This window comes from Centroberyx gerrardi, chromosome 9 (genome assembly GCF_048128805.1).
Source record: "Centroberyx gerrardi isolate f3 chromosome 9, fCenGer3.hap1.cur.20231027, whole genome shotgun sequence".
Classification (NCBI taxonomy): Eukaryota; Metazoa; Chordata; class Actinopteri; order Beryciformes; family Berycidae; genus Centroberyx; species Centroberyx gerrardi.
The window spans coordinates 1,237,593-1,260,888 of record NC_136005.1 but is presented as its reverse complement, the minus strand read 5'-3'; the positions used below and the strand labels follow the sequence as shown (position 1 = coordinate 1,260,888).

General features: G+C 43.4%; 2 protein-coding genes across 2 annotated transcripts in view; one reads left to right on the top strand and one right to left on the bottom strand.

Moving 5' to 3' along the window:
* The window catches only part of apc2 (APC regulator of WNT signaling pathway 2), a 28,545-nt gene extending 12,683 nt beyond the window's left edge, over nt 1–15,862 (top strand). Inside the window, exons 7-13 of the mRNA XM_071906626.2 lie at nt 6,496–6,609; nt 7,114–7,501; nt 7,673–7,771; nt 7,860–7,999; nt 9,070–9,264; nt 9,580–9,794; nt 10,261–15,862. Coding sequence (XP_071762727.2) covers nt 6,496–6,609; nt 7,114–7,501; nt 7,673–7,771; nt 7,860–7,999; nt 9,070–9,264; nt 9,580–9,794; nt 10,261–15,862 — 6,753 coding nt within the window. The remainder of the gene's footprint in view (nt 1–6,495; nt 6,610–7,113; nt 7,502–7,672; nt 7,772–7,859; nt 8,000–9,069; nt 9,265–9,579; nt 9,795–10,260) is intronic.
* Nucleotides 15,863–20,040: 4,178 nt separating this feature from the next.
* c9h19orf25 (chromosome 9 C19orf25 homolog) lies at nt 20,041–22,925 on the bottom strand. Its single transcript, XM_071906644.2, has 3 exons — nt 22,769–22,925; nt 21,377–21,549; nt 20,041–20,415 (listed from the first exon to the last, which is right to left on the bottom strand). Exons 2-3 carry the CDS (start codon nt 21,516–21,518, stop codon nt 20,231–20,233), a joined length of 327 nt encoding a protein of 108 aa, XP_071762745.1. The 5' UTR covers nt 21,519–21,549; nt 22,769–22,925; the 3' UTR covers nt 20,041–20,230.
* Between the last annotated feature and the right edge of the window lie 371 nt (nt 22,926–23,296).

Genomic DNA, 23,296 nt, shown 5'->3' with positions numbered 1-23,296 from the left:
CTTAAGGGGCAGGTTTAGGATTTGGATTCAGGTTTAGGTTTAAAATTAGGATTAGAATTAGGTTTATGTTAGGATTAGGGAATTATTCACTCAAGGTCCTCACAAGTACAGTAATATCAGTAGTTTTATTACTAATATGGCTCAGTGCCGATGTTATAATGCAACCGTAAAACCACAATCACAATCCTTCCACTCTGGTTGCAGACTGGCACTTGCATACATTGTTGTTTAACCATTGAGTGTGTGTGTATATGAGTGTATTTGAGTAAATGAATGGTTTATCGAACACACACACACACACACACACTGCGGCTCAGGTGACACCTGGGGTCTGTTGTGTCGACCTACTGACCCAGAGTCAGCAGACTGTCTGACTGGCAGTCTGTTACAGTAAACTGTGAACACACATGATGCTTAGAAACAGAGAAAAATGAGGACAGTCTGATGCTCACCTTCCACAATAAATTACTGAACACAATAAAACGAGAAAAACAAGTCATCAGAATCAAAATCATTTTAATCACCAAGTACAATAAAAGTATAGGAATAATATCTGGTGACATATGTATCGCTCTACATAATATGTAACCCCGCCTCTGGCGGCCATCTTGGAGGTCTTCAGCTCTGTGAACAGCTGACTGTGTTTCTGTCTCAACAGAATTGAACAGACGGTTAATTTCTGTCTGTTTCTGACTGAACTGATCATTTCATCACTGATCACTTGTATCTGGTCAGCTAACATCACTGTCTTGTTGTTAACACATCTGATTAGCACACTAGCTAACGTATCTAGTAGCAGCTAGCGTTAGCGTGTTCACATTAACATCAGCGTGTTTGCCGACTAGTTAGCTAGCTAACAGTTTGTTCAGGTTAACTGAGCTGACTCTTCTCAAGCTACAACTCAGAGTGTTTTGGAGTAGAGACTAGGGCTAAAGACAAGACAGTTTACTGTGTCACAGGAACCAAATCCACCTTATCACACTATTCACTTTTACTGAGAACGTTACTGAATGGATCTACAGCCACACCACAACAAGCTGACTCAGCTGCTCTCTGCTTCTAGCTGCTTCTACAGATTTACACTTTATTAACTAACACACAGTTCTACAGATTTACACTTTATTAACTAACACACAGTTCTACAGATTTACACTTTATTAACTAACACAGTTCTACATGTTCCTCATCATGGAGAGAGACTGGTGACTATAAAGCCTCTATAGACAGCAGACTTTGCATATCAGTCTACATATAGACAGTCAACATGCAGTATTGTTTTGCTTGACTGGTTGCAGCTACAGAGTGAAGTCTAGTGAGTCTCCTGTATTGACGAGTATTAACCGAAATTTAGGCTATATGATTTATTTCGGCTGTAGCATTTTTTCCATTTTACTTCCACTGCAGTGTGATTCACTCTGATCTGTCAGTAGTTTTCCTGTCAGTCCTGTTCTTAGTCTCAGCTCAGTGTTTTTCAGCGCAGCACTGAATGTTTTATGGCTGCTTTGAAATAGTGAGGCTTTGCTAGCAAGGGGGGGGGGTAGAAGAGAAGATGACGGGGGGGGGGGGGGGGGGGGGGGTAGAAGAGAAGATGACGGGGGGGGATGCTGAAGAGAAGATGACTGACAGCAGCTGTGATGCTGTCAGTCTCTGAACAGCTTCACTACTGATCACTGAGAAACAGCAGAACTGAAAATACATATTCAGTGTTTTGCCTGTTAAATCGAAAGCTGCTGCCTCATTTAATATTCATAACAAACCCACCGATGAGAGGAGCGGAGCATTCGTGAATTTGGAACAGCTGAACTCTCTGTGCCATTCAACTTGTTCCAGAACTCAGTTTGAATTGTAATCAGTGTTTTTATATTGATGCAGCTCAAATCAGTCATTTGTGATTTCCTTGTGGGGGGGGGGGGCTTCCTACTTAATAGCCATAAATTATGAACCAGTTCGAATAAATCATTGTTAACATCTCCATTTTGCTCATTGATAATTTACCAGGTTGACCTCAGTTTGACCTTTGACCTGTAAAACCAATATCAAACAAAAACATCAACAATATCTCCCGGTTTTTGCAGATTTTGAAACACAAATCACATTTATTTAGGGTTAGGGTTAGGGTTAGGGTTTATTATTTTAAATTATTGATGTATTACATTGATTTTCATAAAATGTTGAATTTGTATTTGAATATTAATATATAGAACCAGCAGGTTTTCCAAAATGAAGCTCCGGCAAAACAAAAACGGCTTCCTAACTCAGTTTGACCCACATTTCCACCGCAGGTTAACCAAAGAACAGACAGACAGACAGGCAGAGAGACAGACAGACAGACAGAGAGACAGACAGACAGACAGACAGGCAGAGAGACAGACAGACAGACAGACAGACAGACAGACAGACAGGCAGAGAGACAGACAGACAGACAGACAGACAGACAGGCAGACAGACAGACAGGCAGAGAGACAGACAGACAGACAGACAGACAGACAGACAGACAGACAGGCAGAGAGACAGACAGACAGACAGACAGACAGGCAGAGAGACAGACAGACAGACAGACAGACAGACAGACAGACAGACAGACAGGCAGAGAGACAGACAGACAGACAGACAGACAGACAGGCAGACAGACAGACAGACAGACAGGCAGAGAGACAGACAGACAGACAGACAGACAGACAGACAGACAGACAGACAGACAGACAGGCAGAGAGACAGACAGACAGACAGACAGACAGACAGGCAGACAGACAGACAGACAGACAGACAGACAGACAGACAGACAGACAGGCAGAGAGACAGACAGACAGACAGACAGACAGACAGACAGGCAGAGAGACAGACAGACAGACAGACAGACAGACAGGCAGACAGACAGACAGACAGACAGGCAGAGAGACAGACAGACAGACAGACAGACAGACAGACAGACAGACAGACACAGATACTTTTACATTTATCCCTGGTGGAAAGTTAGGGCATATAAACATAGCAAAGTAAATTAAATTAAATTAAATTAAATTAAATTAAATTAAATTAAATTAAACGTTAACGCTTTATTTTCCCGGTCTGCAATTTCCTAATAATTTCCTAGAAAGGAACTGTTAACTTCTTAGGAAGTTTCCTGGAAAGAACAAGAAGTTCTGTTCTGATTACAGGGAAAGTTTCCAAGACAGAACCATGACATGATGTAGTAGTTATATACAAAATTAGAAATGACCTAAAAATGTATTAAGAATTCAACAAATAACAATATTAGAATTATATGAATAATGACTTTTGATAATTGACCTCTGCCTATTATTTTTCCAGTAAATAGTTTATAGCTGCAGTTCTTTCCAGGAAATGTTCAGAATCTGATGGACTCTCCAGACTGAGACAGTTTCTACAGAGCTGCTGCTTCTCTTCATGGTTCTTTCCAGGAAAATTCCCAAGAAATGAACAGTTCCTTTCTAGGAAATTATTAGGAAATTGTGGACCCAGAAAATAAAGTGTTATCACAGACAAATCAAAAAAAAGAACCAAGTGTGATTTTTAAAAAGGTCTTTAAATGCTGCTCGTTTGGAGCATTTCATTTATTCTCAAAGGGTTCTTTACAGTGCCATACAGGTTCTATGCAGAACCATTTGTGCACGGTGCTATAGAGAACCTTTCTAAAAGTGTTCTACTATGGTACAACCCTAAAGAACCATTCCCTGGTGCTATACAGAACCCTTTCTGTTCAGTCTATATTCTACACTCCTCCTCCGTCTCTCTCTCCATCCCAGCTCCGGCTTGTTACTATGCAGAGAAACCAGGGCTTCACCCCACACTAAGCTCTGCTCTGATTGGCTGTTGCCAGGCTGCAGGCTTGGCACAGTGTGAGTGTATCTGAGATAAAGAGAGCAGAGCGGCGTTCTCCGTTCTCCGTTCTCCGCTCCGCTTCCCTCTGAGAATAACAATGAGCTGCTGATCCAGACGCTGTGCTGAAGAGAGACATCGTCTCTGGATTAACACATCAGAGGCGGAGGTGTGGTGGGACAGACAGGAAACTATGAGCTCAGCGGGTGGGCAACCAACAATATTAACAAAAATCTGTTATATTTTCAGAAATGTGTTAGCCTATATTTTCTGTAAAAACCCTAAAAGGTTTCCTCTGCCAGTAAAAAGGAGGTGAAGTGATGTTAGTGGGTTTACCCTCCTCTACGTCCTGCTAGTGTCGTCCATTTTGTATCACACACAGTCTTCATGCTGCATTTAATGGAGGAATGTTGGATTTGATCCACAGTGGATGCTGCCTGTCTGTCTGCCTGTCTGTCTGTGTGCCTGTCTGTCTGTCTGTCTGTCTGTCTGTCTGTCTGTCTGTCTGTCACACTGGAGTAACATCACATGTTTCTTTTGTTAGCAGGAAGATAAACATCTCACTGCTTACATGCTGCTATTCAGATGAGCATATGTCTGCACCCCCCACCTCCCCCCTCCCCCCTTTGTCTGCAAGACAGTCTTTGGCGTAAATGGGCACACACACACACACACACATACATGCACACACACACCCCGAGGGGTTGCCATGGTGATGGGATGGAAAGGGGGATGAAAGCTTTGATACATGACTCTCTGAGGATTTGAGATGCAGCCAGTTGGTTCGCTGAACCCGAGCGGCGCGGCCGGCGCTCGGTGCCGGAGCCTCCGGCCGACGGCGAGCCGCAGTGTGTCTTTGTAGGGCTGAGGATTAGCGGGCGGGCTGGGAAATCAGAGGTATTTATAGCTGCTAGCCGTCCATCGACAATAGCGTCTCTCTCTGGTCTTCGGCCGGCCGGCGCTGACCGCTACATACCTCGAGCAGCGGCCTGGAAACCTGAGAGAAAACATGTAGGTCACTCTTGTTTTCCTGCCTGCGGTGGAATCTGGTCTGGGACGAGGCAGACCACACCTCGTGCAGTAAAGGCATGGTGATGAAAAAATAGATAGACAAGCTTCTGTAAATATACACAAATATACACATACCCTCTGATCTTAAACACTCCTGGTTTATGGAGACCGGACTAATCACTCGTATCAATTAACTCCTGACCAATCACAAAGACCCGACACTGACCTGCAGGAGCTTTGAGAAATGATTAGTGCCGAGTGACAGATTCACGTTAAAATGGTGAAATAAAGAACCACAAGATACAATATTGCTCAATAAATAATTTTTAATAAAATCAAATAGCAATCTTCCCATCAGACTCCACACATTTGATATCATGTTTAATGTTTTTTTTCTTTTCAACCCAATAGTGTCTAATATTTACTAGTATAAAAAAAAATCGGCACAGATTTTGAAATAATTCGACAGGACTTGATGTTCATTTATAAAATCAGCAGAAATGTCAACGTCTTTTCAGTTCATCTCCACCTGTGCTGGAAGCTTGAATACATTTCATCAAGAGCTGGCAGCACAATCCTGATTATTAACACTGAAGCTTCAAAGCGATCATTAACCTCCCACTCAACATCTGACTCCACCTGACAGAAGAGGAATTATGAAGCCACTCGACCCCGACTGACACAAAGCACCGTGTCTACTTCTCTCTCTCTCTTCTTCTCTCTTTTTCCGCCTATCTCTGTCTTCTTCTCTCTCTCTCTGTCTTCTTCTTCTCTCTCTCTCTGTCTTCTTCTTCTCTCTCTCTCTGTCTTCTTCTTCTCTCTCTCTCTGTCTTCTCTCTTTCTCCGCCTATCTCTGTCTTCTTCTCTCTTTCTCCATCTCCCTGTTTTCTTCTCTCTCTGTCTCTGTCTTCTCTCTGTCTCTCTGTCTTCTTCTCTCTCTCTCTGTCTTCTCTCTTTCTCCGTCTATCTCTGTCTTCTTCTCTCTTTCTCCATCTCCCTGTTTTCTTCTCTCTCTGTCTCTGTCTTCTCTCTGTCTCTCTGTCTTCTTCTCTCTGTCTCTGTCTTCTCTCTTTCTCCATCTCTCTGTCTTCTTCTCTCTGTCTTCTCTCTCTGTCTCTGTCTTCTCCATCTCTCTGTCTTCTTCTCTCTGTCTTCTTCTCTCTTTCTCTGTCTTCTTCTCTTTCTCCATCTCTCTGTCTTCTCTCTCTCTCTGTCTTCTTCTTCTCTCTCTCTGTCTTCTCTCTTTCTCCGTCTATCTCTGTCTTCTTCTCTCTTTCTCCATCTCCCTGTTTTCTTCTCTCTCTGTCTCTGTCTTCTCTCTGTCTCTCTGTCTTTTTCTCTCTGTCTCTGTCTTCTCTCTTTCTCCATCTCTCTGTCTTCTCTCTCTGTCTCTCCGTTTGAATATTACAAACCGGGATGTTGGGGACGTGTTGTGTTGAGGAAGACTTGTTATCTCTGAATTTTAGATTTTTTTCCTTGTATTTATTGCTTTATTTTGTTTAGTTTTTTTGTATTTTTTTTGTTTTCTCTCTTCTATGATATAGGTCAATCACACTGTATAGTGTGACTAAATTATGAATAAATGTCTTTTTTAAATTCTCTCTCTCTCTCTCTCTCTCTCTCTCTCTCTCTCTCTCTCTGCAGATCTCCAGCGCTGAGAAACCCTCTGCTGGTGAAACTGAGAATGCATCTTCCTCTGCTGGAGGAGCGGAGCCTCCTGGAGACGGAGGCAGCAAGGTACAAAACCAATCCAGTTCAGTAAGGTGTGGTGCTCTCATACCTTAACATAAACAAGTCCAAATGTGATCTTTTTACATTATAACGGAGAACAAAGATCAAGCAAAAATGTTTTTTTTTTAAATCTTCTTGGAAAGCCGTATCTAAACCAATCATAATTTGGTGACCTACTTCTAATAATTTATCACACTGACCAAATATCTTGTCAATCCCTATGTATATTTTGTAATAATAATAATAATAATAATAATGATAATAATAATAATAATAATGCAAAGTATGCAAAAAGAGATGTGAAACTGTTAATTAGATGTTAATTATATTATTGTATGTACTGTAATTTTTTTTAATTCGTTTTTAATTACTTTTATTTTATCCACTTATTATTATTTAAATTTACTTATGACGTTATTGTGGCTTGTGAATAATTCTTGTTTGTTCTTTTCATGTTTGTGCTTGTTTGGTTCTGCTTGTATTGTAATAGCAAAACTTCACTGACAAAAATGATTGAATAACTGAACGCAGGTGGAGATGGTGTTCTGGCTGCTGTCCATGCTGGCCAACCGGGACAAAGAGGAGATGTCCCGGACCCTGCTGGCCATGTCCAGCTCCCAGGACAGCTGCATCGCCATGCGCAAGTCCGGCTGCGTTCCCCTGCTGGTGCAGATCCTCCACGAAGCTCCGGGGGCCGGGGAGGCGGCGGGGGGAACCGCGGGCTGCAGCCGGGAGGCCAAGTCCAGAGCCAGCGCCGCCCTGCACAACATCATCTACTCCCAGCAGGACGAAGGCCAGGCCAGGAGGGAGATGAGGGTGCTGCACATGCTGGAGCAGATCCGAACACACTGCGACAGCGGCTGGGACTGGATAGAGAGCCACACCGGGACGCCCTCACCTGGAGGAACCAGAACCACCGGTGAGTACAGTGCCCTCCGAGCCTGGGGGAACCAAAACCACCGGTGTAATAAAGTTCCCTCTAATTCTGGGGGAACCAAAACAGGGAGCATTGCTGGCGAGACAGCAAAGACCACAGACACTATGAAGTGAAGGGATTAATGTCTATTCTATTCTATTCTGTTCTCTCCAGACATTCCTGAGCCCGTTGACCCTCAGATCTGCCAGGCCATGTGTGCCGTCATGAAGCTTTCCTTTGAAGAGGAGTATCGACGTGCCATGAATGAATTAGGTTAGTGAGACGCTTCAACAAAATAAAACATTATGGTATGATTGTGTAGATTCATGCTGAGTCTTATACCTGCTGTGTGGTTTTCCAGGCGGTTTGCAGGTTGTGGCAGATCTGATCCATCTGGACCAGGAGATGTACGGCATGCAGAACGACCCCATCAACATGGCGCTACGCCGCTACGCAGGAATGGCGCTAACTAACCTCACCTTCGGGGACGTCGTCAACAAGGTACAGAATCAGTCCTGTGTGGATCAGCGGGTAAAGCAAGGCACTACCACTGCCGGGGTTGGGGGTTCCCTTCCCACTGCGGCCACCCATGCTAAAAATGAGCAGCGTCTCAGCATTAGGAGCCGGTGGGGCACAACCCAACAAATAGAATCTGTAGCTAGATCACAATTTATTAACACAAATATGATGCCTTTATTTTTTCTTTGAAAACATAGCCATTGTGTGTGTGCGAGCCAGTCTGTGTGTGTGTGTGTGTGTGTGTGTGTGTGTGTGTGAGAGATCAGTGGGGTCTGGGTCAGGCGGCCCCATGACACTGGTCTGGAGCCCAGTGCGCTCCAGAGGATCTCCTGTGTTAGCAAATGGGACCTGAGAGTGTCTCAGCCTTTAGTCCAGGAATCACTGCACCCACTACTGGTAAAAAATATCCAGTCATCTGAAAACTTTAACAGCGAGGAGACGTAACATGTATTTCTTCCTACTTCAGGGGGCCAGAAAACCTTCCCACTAGTTAATTACTAATGCCCAATTAGCCAAGAAGAGCTTCTTTGAAATACTACTAAGAAATTAATGTTATTGGTGGGTAACAACACATTATTGTAATTTAGTCAGTGTGTAGGGGTCGCTTTACCATTTTAGGCTCTATATGGATGGCGCGCTGGAAGTTTAGTACTGGTCTGGCAGTGGTCTCTGTTATTATCTGCATTGGTTTGTCTGCATTGCTGATGTGGAATTTATGTCATCATATGTAGATAACAGTACTGACCGATTTTGGTGATATACAGTTTTCTCCCTCTCTCTCTCTCTCTCCCTCTCTCTCTTTCGAGTCTATATTGATTCTCAAACAGCTACTGTTAAAAGGGAGGGGTGTGTGTGTGTGTGTGTGTGTGTGTGTGTGTGTGTGTGTGTGTGTGTGGTTATAGTCTCCTTTTCATGACAAAATTGCCTTTGCTAAAAATGTATGTACTCATGGAACTGTGAGCATCCATCAAATGTCTTATGTTAACAAATTAACCAAAAATGACAGTGGACTGTTCAGGTGTTTGACTTGCATCTGCCCTGTCTCCATGCAGGCCACTCTCTGTTCCAAGAAGAGCTGCCTGCAGGCCCTGGTGGCTCAGCTGGCCTCGGACAGCGAGGAACTGCACCAAGTCGTGTCCAGTATCCTGAGAAATTTGTCATGGCGGGCCGACATCAGCAGCAAGAGAGTCCTCAGAGACATCGGGAGTGTGTCTGCACTGATAACCTGCGCCCTTCAAGCCACAAAGGTAAGGGCAAACCCATATGGATTAAATGTAATACAGGCATGAAATGAGCTTGTATGAGCTAGTAATTGTGAGTCAATGTTATGTACTTGTGGCAAATGCTGACGTCACACGAACAAGAATACATTTTTTAAGATTTCTGACATGACACATGCATCTGTTGTGATTTTAGATTCTGAATTGATAAAAGAAGAGAAATCTGTTTTTTCTGCATTGGTGCTATGCAGTAAAATAGTTTTTCTAATTGGATGAGCATGGTGTTTTTTTCAGTCAGAGCTGAACATTTTCTGACATCCTGAAAATGCTGCTGCTTTCTAGGAATCCACCTTGAAGAGTCTGCTCAGCGCTCTGTGGAACCTGTCAGCTCACAGCATAGAAAACAAGGTGGCGATCTGTTCGGTGGACGGCGCTCTGGGCTTCCTGGTCAGCACACTGACCTACCGGTGTCAGACCAACTCACTGGCCATCATCGAGAGTGGAGGGGGAATCCTCCGCAACGTGTCCAGTCTGGTGGCCACACGAGAAGATTACAGGTAGTTTTCTTAGACACAAACACCAACTGTCAAGAAATAACTGATTATTATGTTATGTTATAATGTGATAATAATTATGATAGGATTGAATTATATTAGAATTATTTTCAGTTGGACACAGGTTTTTCTTATCATGATTGATGAAGAAAATAGTTCCATTCCAAAATGAGATATGCACCATTTTGAAAAAAAGTGGCACCAACTCTTAGGAAATTATTAATTAAACAAATGAACAAAATTAAAATAAAACATTGTACTTTTGAAGGATAGTATTTAAGTACATGGTTGACAAAATGCAAACACTTTTACAGTCTGGATCCTCACATTGACATTAAGTAATGAATACCCCCCCCCTAAAATGGATACCTAGCATTTTGTAAATTAACTCTTCAAATAAGTACATATACTTCATTTCAGTTGGACATGAGCAAGTTGTTAATGTTTCTTTCACATTATTTCTACACAGGCAAATCCTCAGGGACCATAACTGCCTCCAGACTCTGCTGCAGCACCTGCGCTCCCACAGCCTGACCATAGTGAGCAACGCCTGTGGGACTCTGTGGAACCTTTCTGCCCGAAGTCCAAAAGACCAGGAGCTGCTCTGGGATCTGGGAGCAGTTAGCATGCTGCGCAACCTCATCCACTCCAAGCACAAAATGATAGCCATGGGCAGCGCTGCAGCTTTAAGGAACCTCCTCACCAACCGACCCCTAAAATATAAGGACGCTGCCGTCATATCCCCCGGCTCCTGCATGCCCTCACTCTACATGAGGAAACAGAAGGCTCTGGAGGCGGAGCTAGATGCTAAGCACCTAGCAGAGACTTTTGATACCCTCGATAAACAGAGCCCCAAGCACCTGAGCCTCAACAAGCCACTGCGGCACATTGAGAGTCTGGCAAAGGATTATGCATCAGATTCTGGTTGCTTTGATGATGATGAGGCCCCCAATGTCTCCAGTAGCTTGGACACTGGGAGTTTCTCTATGCTGTCCATGTTTCTCACCAACTCTAACTTCCTCCAAAACCAGCCACGAAAGAAGGACAGCGAACCTGAGAGAGATGTAGAGCCGCCTCAGACGGTGGAGAAGAGACACGTACCTCCTGATGATGTAGTGTCTGCTGCAGCAGAGAAGTTAGCGAAAAAGATCACCAACACTGTGGCCAAAATCGACAGACTAGTGGAGGACATCACCATGCATACATCCTCAGAGGACAGTTTCAGCCTCAGCTCTGAGGACCACTTTGCAGACTGGCCTTACGGACTGGATGAGCTAAATGAAGCCCGGGCTAAGTCATGCTCCCCTTGCCGTCTCTCTGATACAAGCAGCTTGGCCCACAGAGAACGCCTTAGTAGAGCCCACGCCCTCTTACGCCTCAAAACTGCCCATACAAGCTTATCCACAGATAGTCTAAACAGCGGCAGCACTAGTGATGGCTACTGCGGTAGCAAAGACCAGATGCGACCCTCTACAAGAGCTGTAACCATGCAGCAAAAGCGACCCAACCAGCTTGATCTCAAGGTTGCTCATCAAGAGTATCTAAATGTTGGACCTGCTATCCTGAATGAAACTAGCCAGCTTGATATTCCAGAGAGAGATATTGTGGACAACAAAGAGGTGAAAGCTCTAGAGCTCAGTAGCATAGACAATGAAAAGAACCAGGATCCGCACCTACAAACACCAGTCAGCGCATCCACTAAAGTGTCCTCTGATGTCAGCATGGCTTCCATTAAACTGTCTCCTTCCTATCAACATGTCCCTCTCATTCAGAGTGTGGCCAAATTTGGTGTAGCAAAGACAGGTATCAATGTTCAGGCTGCCCAAGCAATGAGGAGGCAAGCCTGGGTCCCAACTGTAATGACTGGAGGGAGTATTACAAAATTTTCTCCAATGAGCTCCACCAGAAGCCCAACCATTGGGACGATGGAGACTGTCCAGAAATACTCGGTGGAGAACACTCCTATCTGCTTCTCTCGCTGCAGCTCACTGTCCTCCCTCTCCTCTGGTGATGGAGCGCTTGATGGTCAGAGTCAAAGTGAAAACGAGCTGGAGAGTGACTCATCACTGGAAATAATTGAAGTGGAAGATGGAGAAGTGGTGAAGAGAGCTGAGGAGGATGAGACCTTGGAAGACCTGAGTGACAGCCAGCTGCTGGTGACTGACTCAAAAAGCTTCCCAAGCAAAGAGACTGATCCAATTGAAATCCCCTGCCCTGCCAAAAGGGAAAAAGTGTTCCTCAGGGGAGCGTCACCAGCCATACTTGAAGATAGATCACCATCCAGTTCCTCTGAAAACTATATCCATGAGACGCCCCTGGTAATGAGTCGCTGTAGCTCAGTCAGTTCACTGGGGAGCTTTGAGTCTCCCTCTATTGCCAGCTCAATCCAGAGTGATCCATGCAGTGAGATGATTGATGGAACAATTAGTCCCAGTGATCTTCCCGACAGTCCAGGGCAAACCATGCCTCCTAGCCGAAGTAAAACTCCATGTTGTATTGAGTCAAATGGACCAGAAACACAGAGTGCTGGAATAGCAGGTCAGTGGGAAAGCAGCCTGCGCAAGTTCATGGAGATTGCAGACTTCAAGGAGAGGTTCAACCTTCCTCCTGACCTGGACACTATGATCTACTTCACTGTGGAAAAGCCTACAGAGAACTTTTCTTGTGCCTCGAGCTTGAGTGCTCTACCTCTTCACGAGCACTACATACAGAAAGATGTGGAGCTTAAACTGACCCCCCTGCTCCAGCAAAATGACAGAAATCCTCCATTCCCTGATGAGGATGAGCATGGACTGGACCATGGGGAGAGATATAGTGAAGGAAACTCAGATGATGACATTGAAATCTTAAAAGAATGCATCAACTCAGCAATGCCCTCCAAGTTCAGAAAAGTAAGACCTTCCCTTATGACCACCATACCTTCCCATATTCTAAATTCCCAGATCCGAAAACCAATACATCTCCCAGTGTACATGATGCTCCCAAATGGCAGCACCCAAATGTCTTCAGGGAGGAAAATTGTCATGCCACAGAAGGAGTTCCAATTTGATGATTCATCATACACTGATTCTGCAGAAGGTACCCCTGTCAATTTCTCCAGCACAACATCACTAAGTGATGAAACACTTCAATATCCAGTGAAGGAGAGGGGTGCAAAAGACTGGAGAGTCAAAAGTATGAACAAACAGGAACTGCTTGATGATGAGGCAAAGAGGATTGAAGACCTGAGGATATTCTCACACTTCCACAAACCCAATAGGATGACATACCAACCTGACATACAAGTCTGTCAAATGAATCGAACAACCAAACATGTCATTCCCACTCAGAGAGTGCTGATGCAGAGCAAAGAAGTAGCTGATAGAGTGGCTAGTCAGAGAAACCGTGATCAATCTCCCAATCAACAAAAGCAGAGGCAAGGCCAAGGCCCAGTGAGGAAACTGGAACTGCCTGTCATAAAGCAAAACACAGAAGGTAACCTAAATCGGGGATCACTTAAAGGAAACATGGCTTTTCAACCAATGGGACATTCATCACCCAGCGAGGAAGACATCAATTGCTTCTATGATGACCAAAAAGAGAAAGAAGACGAGGTGATGAAACGAACAAGTAGAAAACAGATGAGGGAAGCAAGTAGAAATACTCTCTCCCGAAGCATGACAAATATTGGCAGGATTGACAATTCCCAAGCAAAGGCCAAAGGGTTTCAGAGGATAAAACAGAACCTAATAAAGGATGAATCCCTGGCATGTTACTCGCTCAGCTCCTCTCTTAGTTCTTTGAGTGACGCTGAGTTTGAGGATCATAAATCAAAAGCCCACCAAATATGGTCCAAAAACAGACACAACAAAACTAATATGTTGCAACAAACAAAGCCTATGACCATTCACAGCCAATATGAAGAGCAAAGCTCGCCAAGTTCAGTTAGCATGGATTCAGAGGATGACCTCCTTCAGAAATGCATAACATCTGCTATGCCCAAGCAGAGAAAGAAGCTTGCTGCCAGGAAGAAGAAAGCAGAGAAGAGTCAGAAACAAAAGAGTAACTTTCAAAAGGCCTCGGATGGGTGGAACATGGACCAGGAAATTGACAGTGATGATATGGCATCTGATAAAGACTCAGACCTCAACAGTGTTGAGTGGAGAGCCATACAGGAAGGTGCTAATTCTGTTGTCACTGGGCTACAGGCATCGAAGTCACAAGAGCCTTCCTCTGAAGAAACTGAGTCAGTGCTGTCATTCATGTCAACATCTAGCTTTACACCCAAAGAAAAGAAGTTTGCTAAAGACAAAAAGGCAAATAAACCCCTGGACTTTGCCCAGCGTAAACCAGTTCCAAATTTGCCGGTAGTTTTCAGAGGCAGAACAGTGATATATACACCTAAAAAAGAGACCACTCTCTCACAAAGGCCACCACCTCAAAAAGTATCAACCAAGACGGATGCTCCAAAGAACCCAAACCTTGCTCAACATAGATCAAAGAGCCTTCACCGATTAGGCCGACCGCAGGACATTGAATTGTCTTTGCCAAAGAGGAGCTCTACTCCACCTCCAAGGATACCAAAAAGCTCATCCTCTGGATCATCACAAAGCTCTACACCATCAAAACAGTCGCAGAAGAGGATAACATCCCCTACTCAAACAAATAAATCCACTCAGAAAAAGAATGCCACACCAGCTAGTAGCCCACCTGCTACTAGTCCACCCGAAAGAAAGGGACGCTCCCCTGTCATGAATCAATCTCAGAAATCCCCAGCACATAAAACTCAGAAGTCACCAGTCCGAATCCCATTTATCCAGAATTCAGCAAGGCAACCCAGGACTCTGTCACCGCTGGTAACCAACCAACCAACGAGCAGACAAAACAATCAGGTCAACGGGAAAAGGGTTCTTCCCGCCAATCGATTTGACTTGGTCAGAATGACCTCTGTCCATTCAAGCAGCAGTGAGTCTGATCGCAATGGATTCTTAAGACAACTGACTTTCATTAAGGAATCAAAGACTGTTCTGAGACGTGATGGCCCTGCACGCACCACGCCTGCATGTCAGCATGTATCCCCCCGCAGAGCATGTCCAGCTGCCTCTGCTGTCTTCCTCTGCTCATCTCGTTGTCAGGAACTTAAGGCGGCTGTGCAGGGCCCAAGGAGGATGCAAGGAAAGGGGCCAGGACAAGCACCCAGACGTGACCAGAGGCCAGACCCAGGCCTTCAGAAGCAGACTACAAACCTTGCTAGAGCAAGCTCCAGTGAACGGGACCTATCTGCAAGACGCCCTCCCAGAAGAACTAGTTCTGAAAGCCCCTGTAGGGTGGCTCAGAGAAATGGGCCTGGCAGAATGTCCGGAGCCAGGCAGCAGCAAGAGAAAGATACCTTTAAACGCCATGCCTCATCACCGAGCATCAACATACTGAGCCGAGTGACCAGCCGTTCTTCCCTCCGCTCTTCATCCTCTGACTCAAGTGGACGAGCAAAGAGCGAGGATGATACAAAGAAGAAAGGGCAGAGAGGTGGATCCCGGCTAAATGACAGAGTCACCTGGAGGAGGATTAGGGACGAGGACGTACCTCAGATCTTGAAAAACACTCTGCCAGCCACTGCGTTGCCTCTGGTGCCTTCTCCTGATGGGGAAAAGCCACCAAAGCCACCAGCTCTGCCAGGGAAACTGCCAACTATTCTACTTGCATCACGCAAGACAAGTGATGCGACAGTCCAGACAGAAGATTTTTTGAATAACAAGACCAACTCAAGCACCTCTCCAACAGTTGAGACGGCACCGGTCATCTCAGAGGAGGCGGCAAGGCTAGCCATCTTCAGAAAGATCAGCATCGCCTCTGGGAGTAACCTCCAAGATGGAGATTCTGACGGTTCCCTAAGGAGCCACAGCACCGTGTCCACAGGAACCTCTGATAGCTACATGGGTGGAGTTGTCCATTTCCGCCAGGGATCCCCCAGTAAGGCCGTCAGAGTCACTCCATTCAACTACATCCCCAGCCCTATGGCCTGCTGCCTGCAAGACACACAAAACCAAGCAACCACAATCAATGAGAAGTCAGGGGAAAAAACTGAGTCATAGAACGTTAGGTTGGTTCCTATAAAATATGGACAACTCTACTGTGTTCCTGAATGAAACTCAGCACTCAGGTGGACAAAGAGGGTGTGTCAGTCCTTTTACCTCGGGTATTGACCCTTTTTTTTCCTTCACTGCATTGGAGTTTTTTTCTCTGATAAAAAACCCTTCATCACAACTCATCTTATTCCATCTACTATTCATACAGGGTTGGATGTATGCATTGAGACAGATCTGACATGGACAGACTACCAATATATCCTTTAGAGAAGCACTTCAGAGAGTAATCTCACACAAAATGGAGGTGCATCTTTTTGTACTTTTTTGTATTTGTATATTAACCATTGCCTGGTAGAAATGTAGTGAAAACATACAGCAAAGACAATGAACTTGATTTCAGCACATAAATCACCATCAGTCTCCTTGACAGAATCAATAAAAAGAACAATATGCAAACTTTTGAATGATAACTCAGTTGGACTTTTACCTGAAGAGGTACCAACTGTGGCTGACTGTTGACCGACGATCAAAAAGGACACAATACACTGAGATGTAAAGTATTTTTTACATACATCAACGCTTTGGCCTTTGCCTCACCACTCACAACTAATTATGATATACTGTTAGCCTTTGTTGTTACACCACTGCTGCAGAAAATATTATAGCAAATACCGTCGTTCTCCAAGCTATCAGCTGTGCTGGGTAACTCCATGTACTCCTGTAACCAGTATTGTAAATACATGCAGATATACAAACTCCTCAAGCTTCCTGGTGGGCAAAAGAATCTTTGTGTTGCTCCTGACAGCATGCTTATATTCACTACCTGTATACACACCTGTTAACATTGTGGATGCTGGATAAAAATGACTTTATTCAGTGATAAAATACATTTTAAAGGCTGACAAAAACATTTCTAGTCATACCATCTGTATTCTAGTGCCACAAAGACCTATAATGTATCTGTCAATGTAGATGAACAAAGCAACTATTTCAGCGTATAAGCTGTACATGCCTCTGTTAATCAAACGCGATGACATTATATTTGTGTTTGCTACTAGAATCAGGTACTGTATGCTGTTAAGTATTTCCAAGCAGGAAAAAAGCTTTGATGATGATTGGGTGTTATGAGCCAAACAGTTGTTGGGTTCAACAGAAGTGTGTCCTCGCAGAAGTTATTCTCTGGAAGTCTTTATAAAATAATGTGTTAATATCTGCTTAACTGTCTTGCTGTAAAAGTAGTGATAGGTTGAAGAAGTCAAATATAAAGACAATGAATATTCTCTGTAGTTGTAACATCACTTGTCCATGTGTACTCAGAGATCGAAGACAGCGGTGTGCTGGACAGAATGAAAAATAATCTACAATTTGGTCGTGGATCCGTGACATTAAGGGGCTGTTTATTCTTTAAAAAACTTTTTCCATTTACTAATACCCTACTTCCAAAGCATGTTTTGAGTATGAATAAAACCCAAGTAGCTTTTGAATGCAAGGCTTTCAAAGTCCCGGTGGCCATTTTAACATATTAACAGCCCCTAAATGTGAAATTAGGGGCAAATGGGGATGTGTTGAACCAATGTGTTAAACCAGATTAACCCAGTGAAGCTGAACTGTGTAAAGTCCAATGTATGAGATGAATGAGGAATTCAGCTACATGTTAAAACCCCATTAGAAGGTCCAAGAAGCTAGTCCACCATCACTGTCAGCGGCCTTGTTTACGCCTGGCTGGAGAAATCATACGATATGCCAAGTGTTAACACTGTCATGCAATGGAAAGGCAGAAGTATTTTGGGGGATGTGATAAGAGCCTAGTGTCTTCTCTACAGCCGTAGCTCTTTGAACAGAACACAGGAAAACAATGTCCAGAAAAACTAAGATTGTCCCATAATGACTGTGTTTACATTCACAGTAATATTTCAAATATGAGCTTCATCCCGGCTAAAGTGTTAGTCTGGATCTGGTGTTTACATGGAACCATCAGTAACCAGTTTTTTCATTTACTTGTATATGGAGACTAATGTGATACACTGAATATTTGAATTTTGCGAATATCAAAAATGAAACAATGTGCTTGTAAACGCACTGAATCAGACAGACCCAATTATCAGTTATTAATAATGCAAACACATTGTTGCAGTGTTTTTACATGCGTTATGAAAAGTTGTTAAAAAACTAAAACAACTCGGTTCATGAGTGACCGCGGAAGGGAAACCATTCGTTTTATGGACATTATTTTTTTGGTGATGATTTCTACCACCTGATGAAGATGGGCTTTAAGTAAGAGGGAGGGCCAGTTTTTCCAGCAATCCATGTGTGAACAAGGCCGTAGAGACATATGGTGCCATGTGACATAGGCTAAGCAATGGAAGTGTATCATAATAAATGTTTTCATCAAATAAAAAGTGACGTGTTTCATTAAACTGTGTCAGCCTTTCTTCATACAGAAATAGTTGTGTAGTTTCAGTGCACTTTTACTTTAAAAATACTGTAGTTGAGAAGTGACTGATAACTGCAGACATGACATGAACAAAGAGCATTTTATTTCTATTCATTGCCAATTTAGGCAACACTTTACAATGGCCTTATTATAGTGTATTAACCTGTATATTAACCTATGGAACGTGTTGTAAGTACTAGGGCTGGGCGATATGGTTGAAATCAATATCACGATAATCATAAGGATTTTTTAAATATCAATATATATCACAATATGGCTCACATGTTAGGTGTGATGTGAAACAAAACTGAACTTTTCAAATAATATTCCTATCATACTTTATTTTTAAAGTCGTTTTTAAATAAAATTTGCTTGTTCTCATCAGTTCAGACAGCATAATTGCGTCATGATTTCCCCAAATCACCAGATCATCACCATATGATTCCACTGAAAGACCAAACCTAGTACTACACAGTAATATAGTATACTTACATTACTTTTACACAGTTACTACACTGGAATGAGGACACTGTAAAGAGTCGCCCTAATGTACTGTATGTAATTATGTGACGGCGGATGTTAATGACGTGGGTCTGCCGTGTGAAACTACAATGTTCCGGAGATGGACTACTAAAAGCATCTTAGATACTTCGCCCCGTGCGTTCTTACCGTGTTGTTTCATGCAGGCTATATAAACGTGGACAACCCGGTGAAAAATATTACTTCATCACCAAGGTTGGAATTGAAATAAAAAAGGAATATAGGCTACCAGTCACAAAAGTGAAACAACATGGCTGTCACATTGAGAATGGTTGCTCACGCTCACCCTCCTGTCCGCTCATATTTATCGACATGAATCCCAATTAGTATGATTGTATGAAAATTATTGTTAAATTCATGCAAGATAGGCATAACATGTTAGGCCTACAGATCTACTACTGTACATATCATCATTCTTAAGTTTCAAACATGTTGAATTAAAAACATCATCTGGCTAAAAACGTCTCATATCCCTTTTTCTAGAAAGACAGACTTCTGTGTTATGGTTAATATGCTGATTATGATCTGATTATAAGCCTATGCATATAATAGCTTAAGAACCACCACACAACTCAGTAAACACCTTGAAATGTTGACTTGATTGTGCTTTGAAGTTGTTATGGCTGATACAGGCCTTTATTAAGGTAAGGGTTTCAGCATCTGTGACTGAAGTCAAATTAATTAATGATATTCCTAAAGGCTGGCAATACAACAACGCTCAGAATGAAGAAATAACTAATGCAAACTGAGCATAGGTTACGTTACAACGTTAACTTCACTTTGATCATTTTACGACAGCAGCGTAAAGTTCATAGTTCGCCTCTATGGGTTTAACATGTTGTTGAAAGTTCAAAACATATAAGCATATTAGCAAGTTATGGCATAAGATGGAACATGCTTAATAAGCAACGGTAACTTGCTTGATGATCTGCGTCCCTTGTCGGTCATGATCGTTTGTTTTCGTGAACGGCCGAATGGTGCGTCGTTGCTGCCGCAAAGAATTGTGGGACGGCATTATCTCCTTTCCTTTCGTAAAGGATGGTCCAGTGTATCCTATGCTAAAGGAGCTAAGTAAGGAAGCATTGAAGCACCTTTCCTTAGCATGTAGAGAATTCAAACAGCTCTTATCATGGCTGCCACTTAGATACTTCCGGGTCATTTCATTCAGTTAGGAACCTTCCTAAGCAAAAAAGACTATTCGACCGCAGCCTCAGTGTAATTAGGAAGTGGTTTCTTAATTAGCAACATGGGTCACATACATGTACACATTTCACCAGAGGGGTCAGGGGTCAGAGGTCAGCGGCACTGGGCTCCAGCAGGCGGGGCTGTTTCCTCTTCGAGTCTCAGCTTCCTGGAAAGATAAGTGTCCGATCAAGCAGCCAATAGGAACCGGTGTGCGGTCAGAGCGCTCGACCTTTGACCTCCGCCACGTCTCGGTCCAGTTGCTCTCCCGCCGCCCGCAGCTCCTCCCTCTGACGCACCAGCTGACCTCTGACCTCCTGCAGCCGCTCGTTCAGCTCCAGGTAGCGGCGGCTCTGCTGGAACTTCAGCTCCACATCGCTGTCCGGGGAAACTCTGGACGAGTCTGAGGGGAAATAAATACCTTTATATTAGACTGTGTGATCCTCCGGGCTTTCACTAACCTGCTGAGTCTGCAGCCCTGTTCACACAGCACGAGTATTAATATGGACGACCTCAGGTAATTAATGAGAAAAACTAAAAAAAAACATTTTTTCCTGAAATGCATTCACACTGGAAAATCAAATTCCCTGATCTCCAGTGTCTCAAATAGAGTCGTATAAGGTCAAGACAGAGGTGTGACCAGAGTCAACTTTGCTCGAGTCACAAGTCAGTCTCAAGTCTTGAGGAATAAGTCTCAAGTCAAGTCTCAAGTCTGAATGTAGATTACCAAGTCAAGTCCAAATCAAGTCCATGTCATTAATGTCAAGTCTCAAGTCTAAATGTAGAACAGCAAGTCAAGTCAGAACAAATCAAGAGTCCAGTATCAAAGACAAGACTTGAGACTTGACTTGACTTGGGTTCTGGTGACTTGGGACTTGACTCTGACTTGTACTTTGATGACTTGAAAAGGTTTCTAAAGTCTTGACTTGAGATCTTGTGTTTGTGTAAATGACTTAGATTGAAAGTGATGAGATTTGTTCCAGCGGACGACTGAATTTAAATTCTGTTTTCTGAATTTGTATGGAATGATTGAATTTATTGAAGTTGAATCTGATTATAGAAATCAAACTCATGATGCTCTTACCAAGTTTTTATCCTATTAAAACCATATTGCATTGAAAAGTCCTAGATATTTAGTTTTCTTTAAGATATTAAATTGATACTGGACTCTTGATTTATTCTGACTTGACTTGCTGTTCTACATTTAGACTTGGGACTTGACTTGAGACTTGTGCCTCAAGACTTGAGACTGACTCGGGACTCAAGCAAAGTTGATTTGGTCACACCTCTGCTGAACCATTTTAACTGCAGCCACCCTGCCACTTGTCTGCGTCTTCACAGTAAGTCTGAGCATGCTCAGTCACCCTGGCCGGTGTGGTCCAGCAGGCTGAAGGCCGGGTCGCTGGGTGAAGCTCGGTTGATGTCCTCCAGGATCTGCTGCACGGTGGGGGGGTCCGGCCGGCTGGGCAGCACCGCCCGCTTCTTACTTTTAGAGCCCAAATTCATCCTGCTGAGGACGGAGCTCGGCCTTCTGCATCTGGAACAGATTCAGAGTGTTTGTATGTTTCATCCAGTTAAATTTAAGACTTTTTAAATACCAGGTAAAATTAAATATCAGGCCAAATAAACATGGAAATACAAAGCAACTGCAAACATATCAAGAATGTAGATCTGAATGACTGGGCTCATTTTTCTTAGCAGAAAAACAGCAGACCAAAAAGCTACATTTGAAGGCCTCTAAGGCTAGATTAAGCACTTGAAAATAGCTTGAGAACTGTTTCCTAAATAAAATTCCTACATACATAAGAAACTAGCCTAACATGAATAATTAATCAACTCTCTCCCAGAGCTAAAAAGCCAGATATCTAAGACTCAAACTATGCTGTCATGAATGTAAAATCTGTTGCTGCAAAGAGAATAAATAGGAGGCTGATGAGCTTTGTTCTATAACGTTATCAGATCTGAAGCAGAAAATGTCCCCTTATAGCTCATTATCCACATTGATTTTGTCCCATTTACAAATCAGCATCCCTGAAGGCAACTTCATCCTTTTCTCGGCAAGTTGTCCTGTCAACCCAGCTAGCTTAGCCGAGCTGTCCGCAGCCTCTGATGTTAAATGGCTCACTAACATTAACTGTTGTCAACATACTATGCAATTTTACATCAGGCTTGTAGCGCTCATTTATTCAGGGTTTAGCCTTTAGCCGCGTTCTGACTCCTGCTAATAACATCTTCTGTGTCGGTGTCTGGTACGGAGAGAAAGTAACATAAAACTTCATTCATAAATCTGTCAATTTAATGCTGCCTTGCTTATCGGCGAATGTACACGTGTTAGAACATGGCTTAAGATCTTTAACGAATCAGTACGAACCACTCTTCAATTCGGCATATAACCAATACACCAAACAGTATCTATTTCAATAAAATTTCTACTTTTAGAATAGGTTCACCTCTTATTCCCACCGTCTTCTTCCACCAGCAAAATACCATGAGGCGGGCGATAGCAAACAGTGGAAACCAGTTATATAGGTGATATTTTATTACAATTAAGTGCAGCTTGGTGGATCATTTACATGCCGAACTGATCATAAGATTATACAGATTCATAAAATGTCTCGAGTTATGTTCTACCAGGTACCTGTGTTTGCCGATAAGCAATCCTACATTTAACTGCTAGATTTTTGAATGGAGTTTTGGAAAGTAGTTCTCTCCACACGGGATGGAACGATTAGCCATACTTGCTTGTTTCTGCTTACCAGTTTTCTGTCGTCTTGCTGGGAAAGCTGGGAGAGGCTTGGTTGTTACCCAGCATCTATTTTGTAAGTTAATTCAGACTAGGTGACACTAAATCTTCTAAAAATTGATAAATGATCCTTGTTGGCAACAACAACACGAAGCTGTCAGAGACGTACTGACACGTCACCACGTCTGACACGACACGTTGCCTTTACGTCAGCACGTGTATCACGTGACGAGAACTTTACACGTCACTCAGGCGGTGCCCTTGGTGCCCTCTAGTGGTTTTGTTCAGACTCACAAAGAAACATGGAGAAAACATTTCAGAAACTTCCTGAACAGAGTTTTGTAAACAGGAAGATGTTAAGCTGGAAAACTTAGTGGTTTTGCACTAAAGTCTACATCTGGGTATACAGATGTGGCAGCAAGCAGCTGCCCTGCTGAAGTGTCCTTGAGCAAGACACGACACGGTTCACTCGTTTCCTCTCCTCCTCCCATCTTCTCCTCGTTTCCCCCGTGACCTTTCACCGAGGAGACAAGGAGAAATC

What these genes read in the sequence shown, in the direction of transcription:
- c9h19orf25 (XM_071906644.2), bottom strand. Translation starts at nt 21,518, where the DNA reads ATGAATTTGGGCTCTAAAAGTAAGAAGCGGGCGGTGCTGCCCAGCCGG. An exon ending in GCTGGACCACACCGGCCAGG is followed by an intron (nt 20,416 to 21,376) that starts GTGACTGAGCAT and finishes ATTTCCCCTCAG; the next exon opens with ACTCGTCCAGAGTTTCCCCG.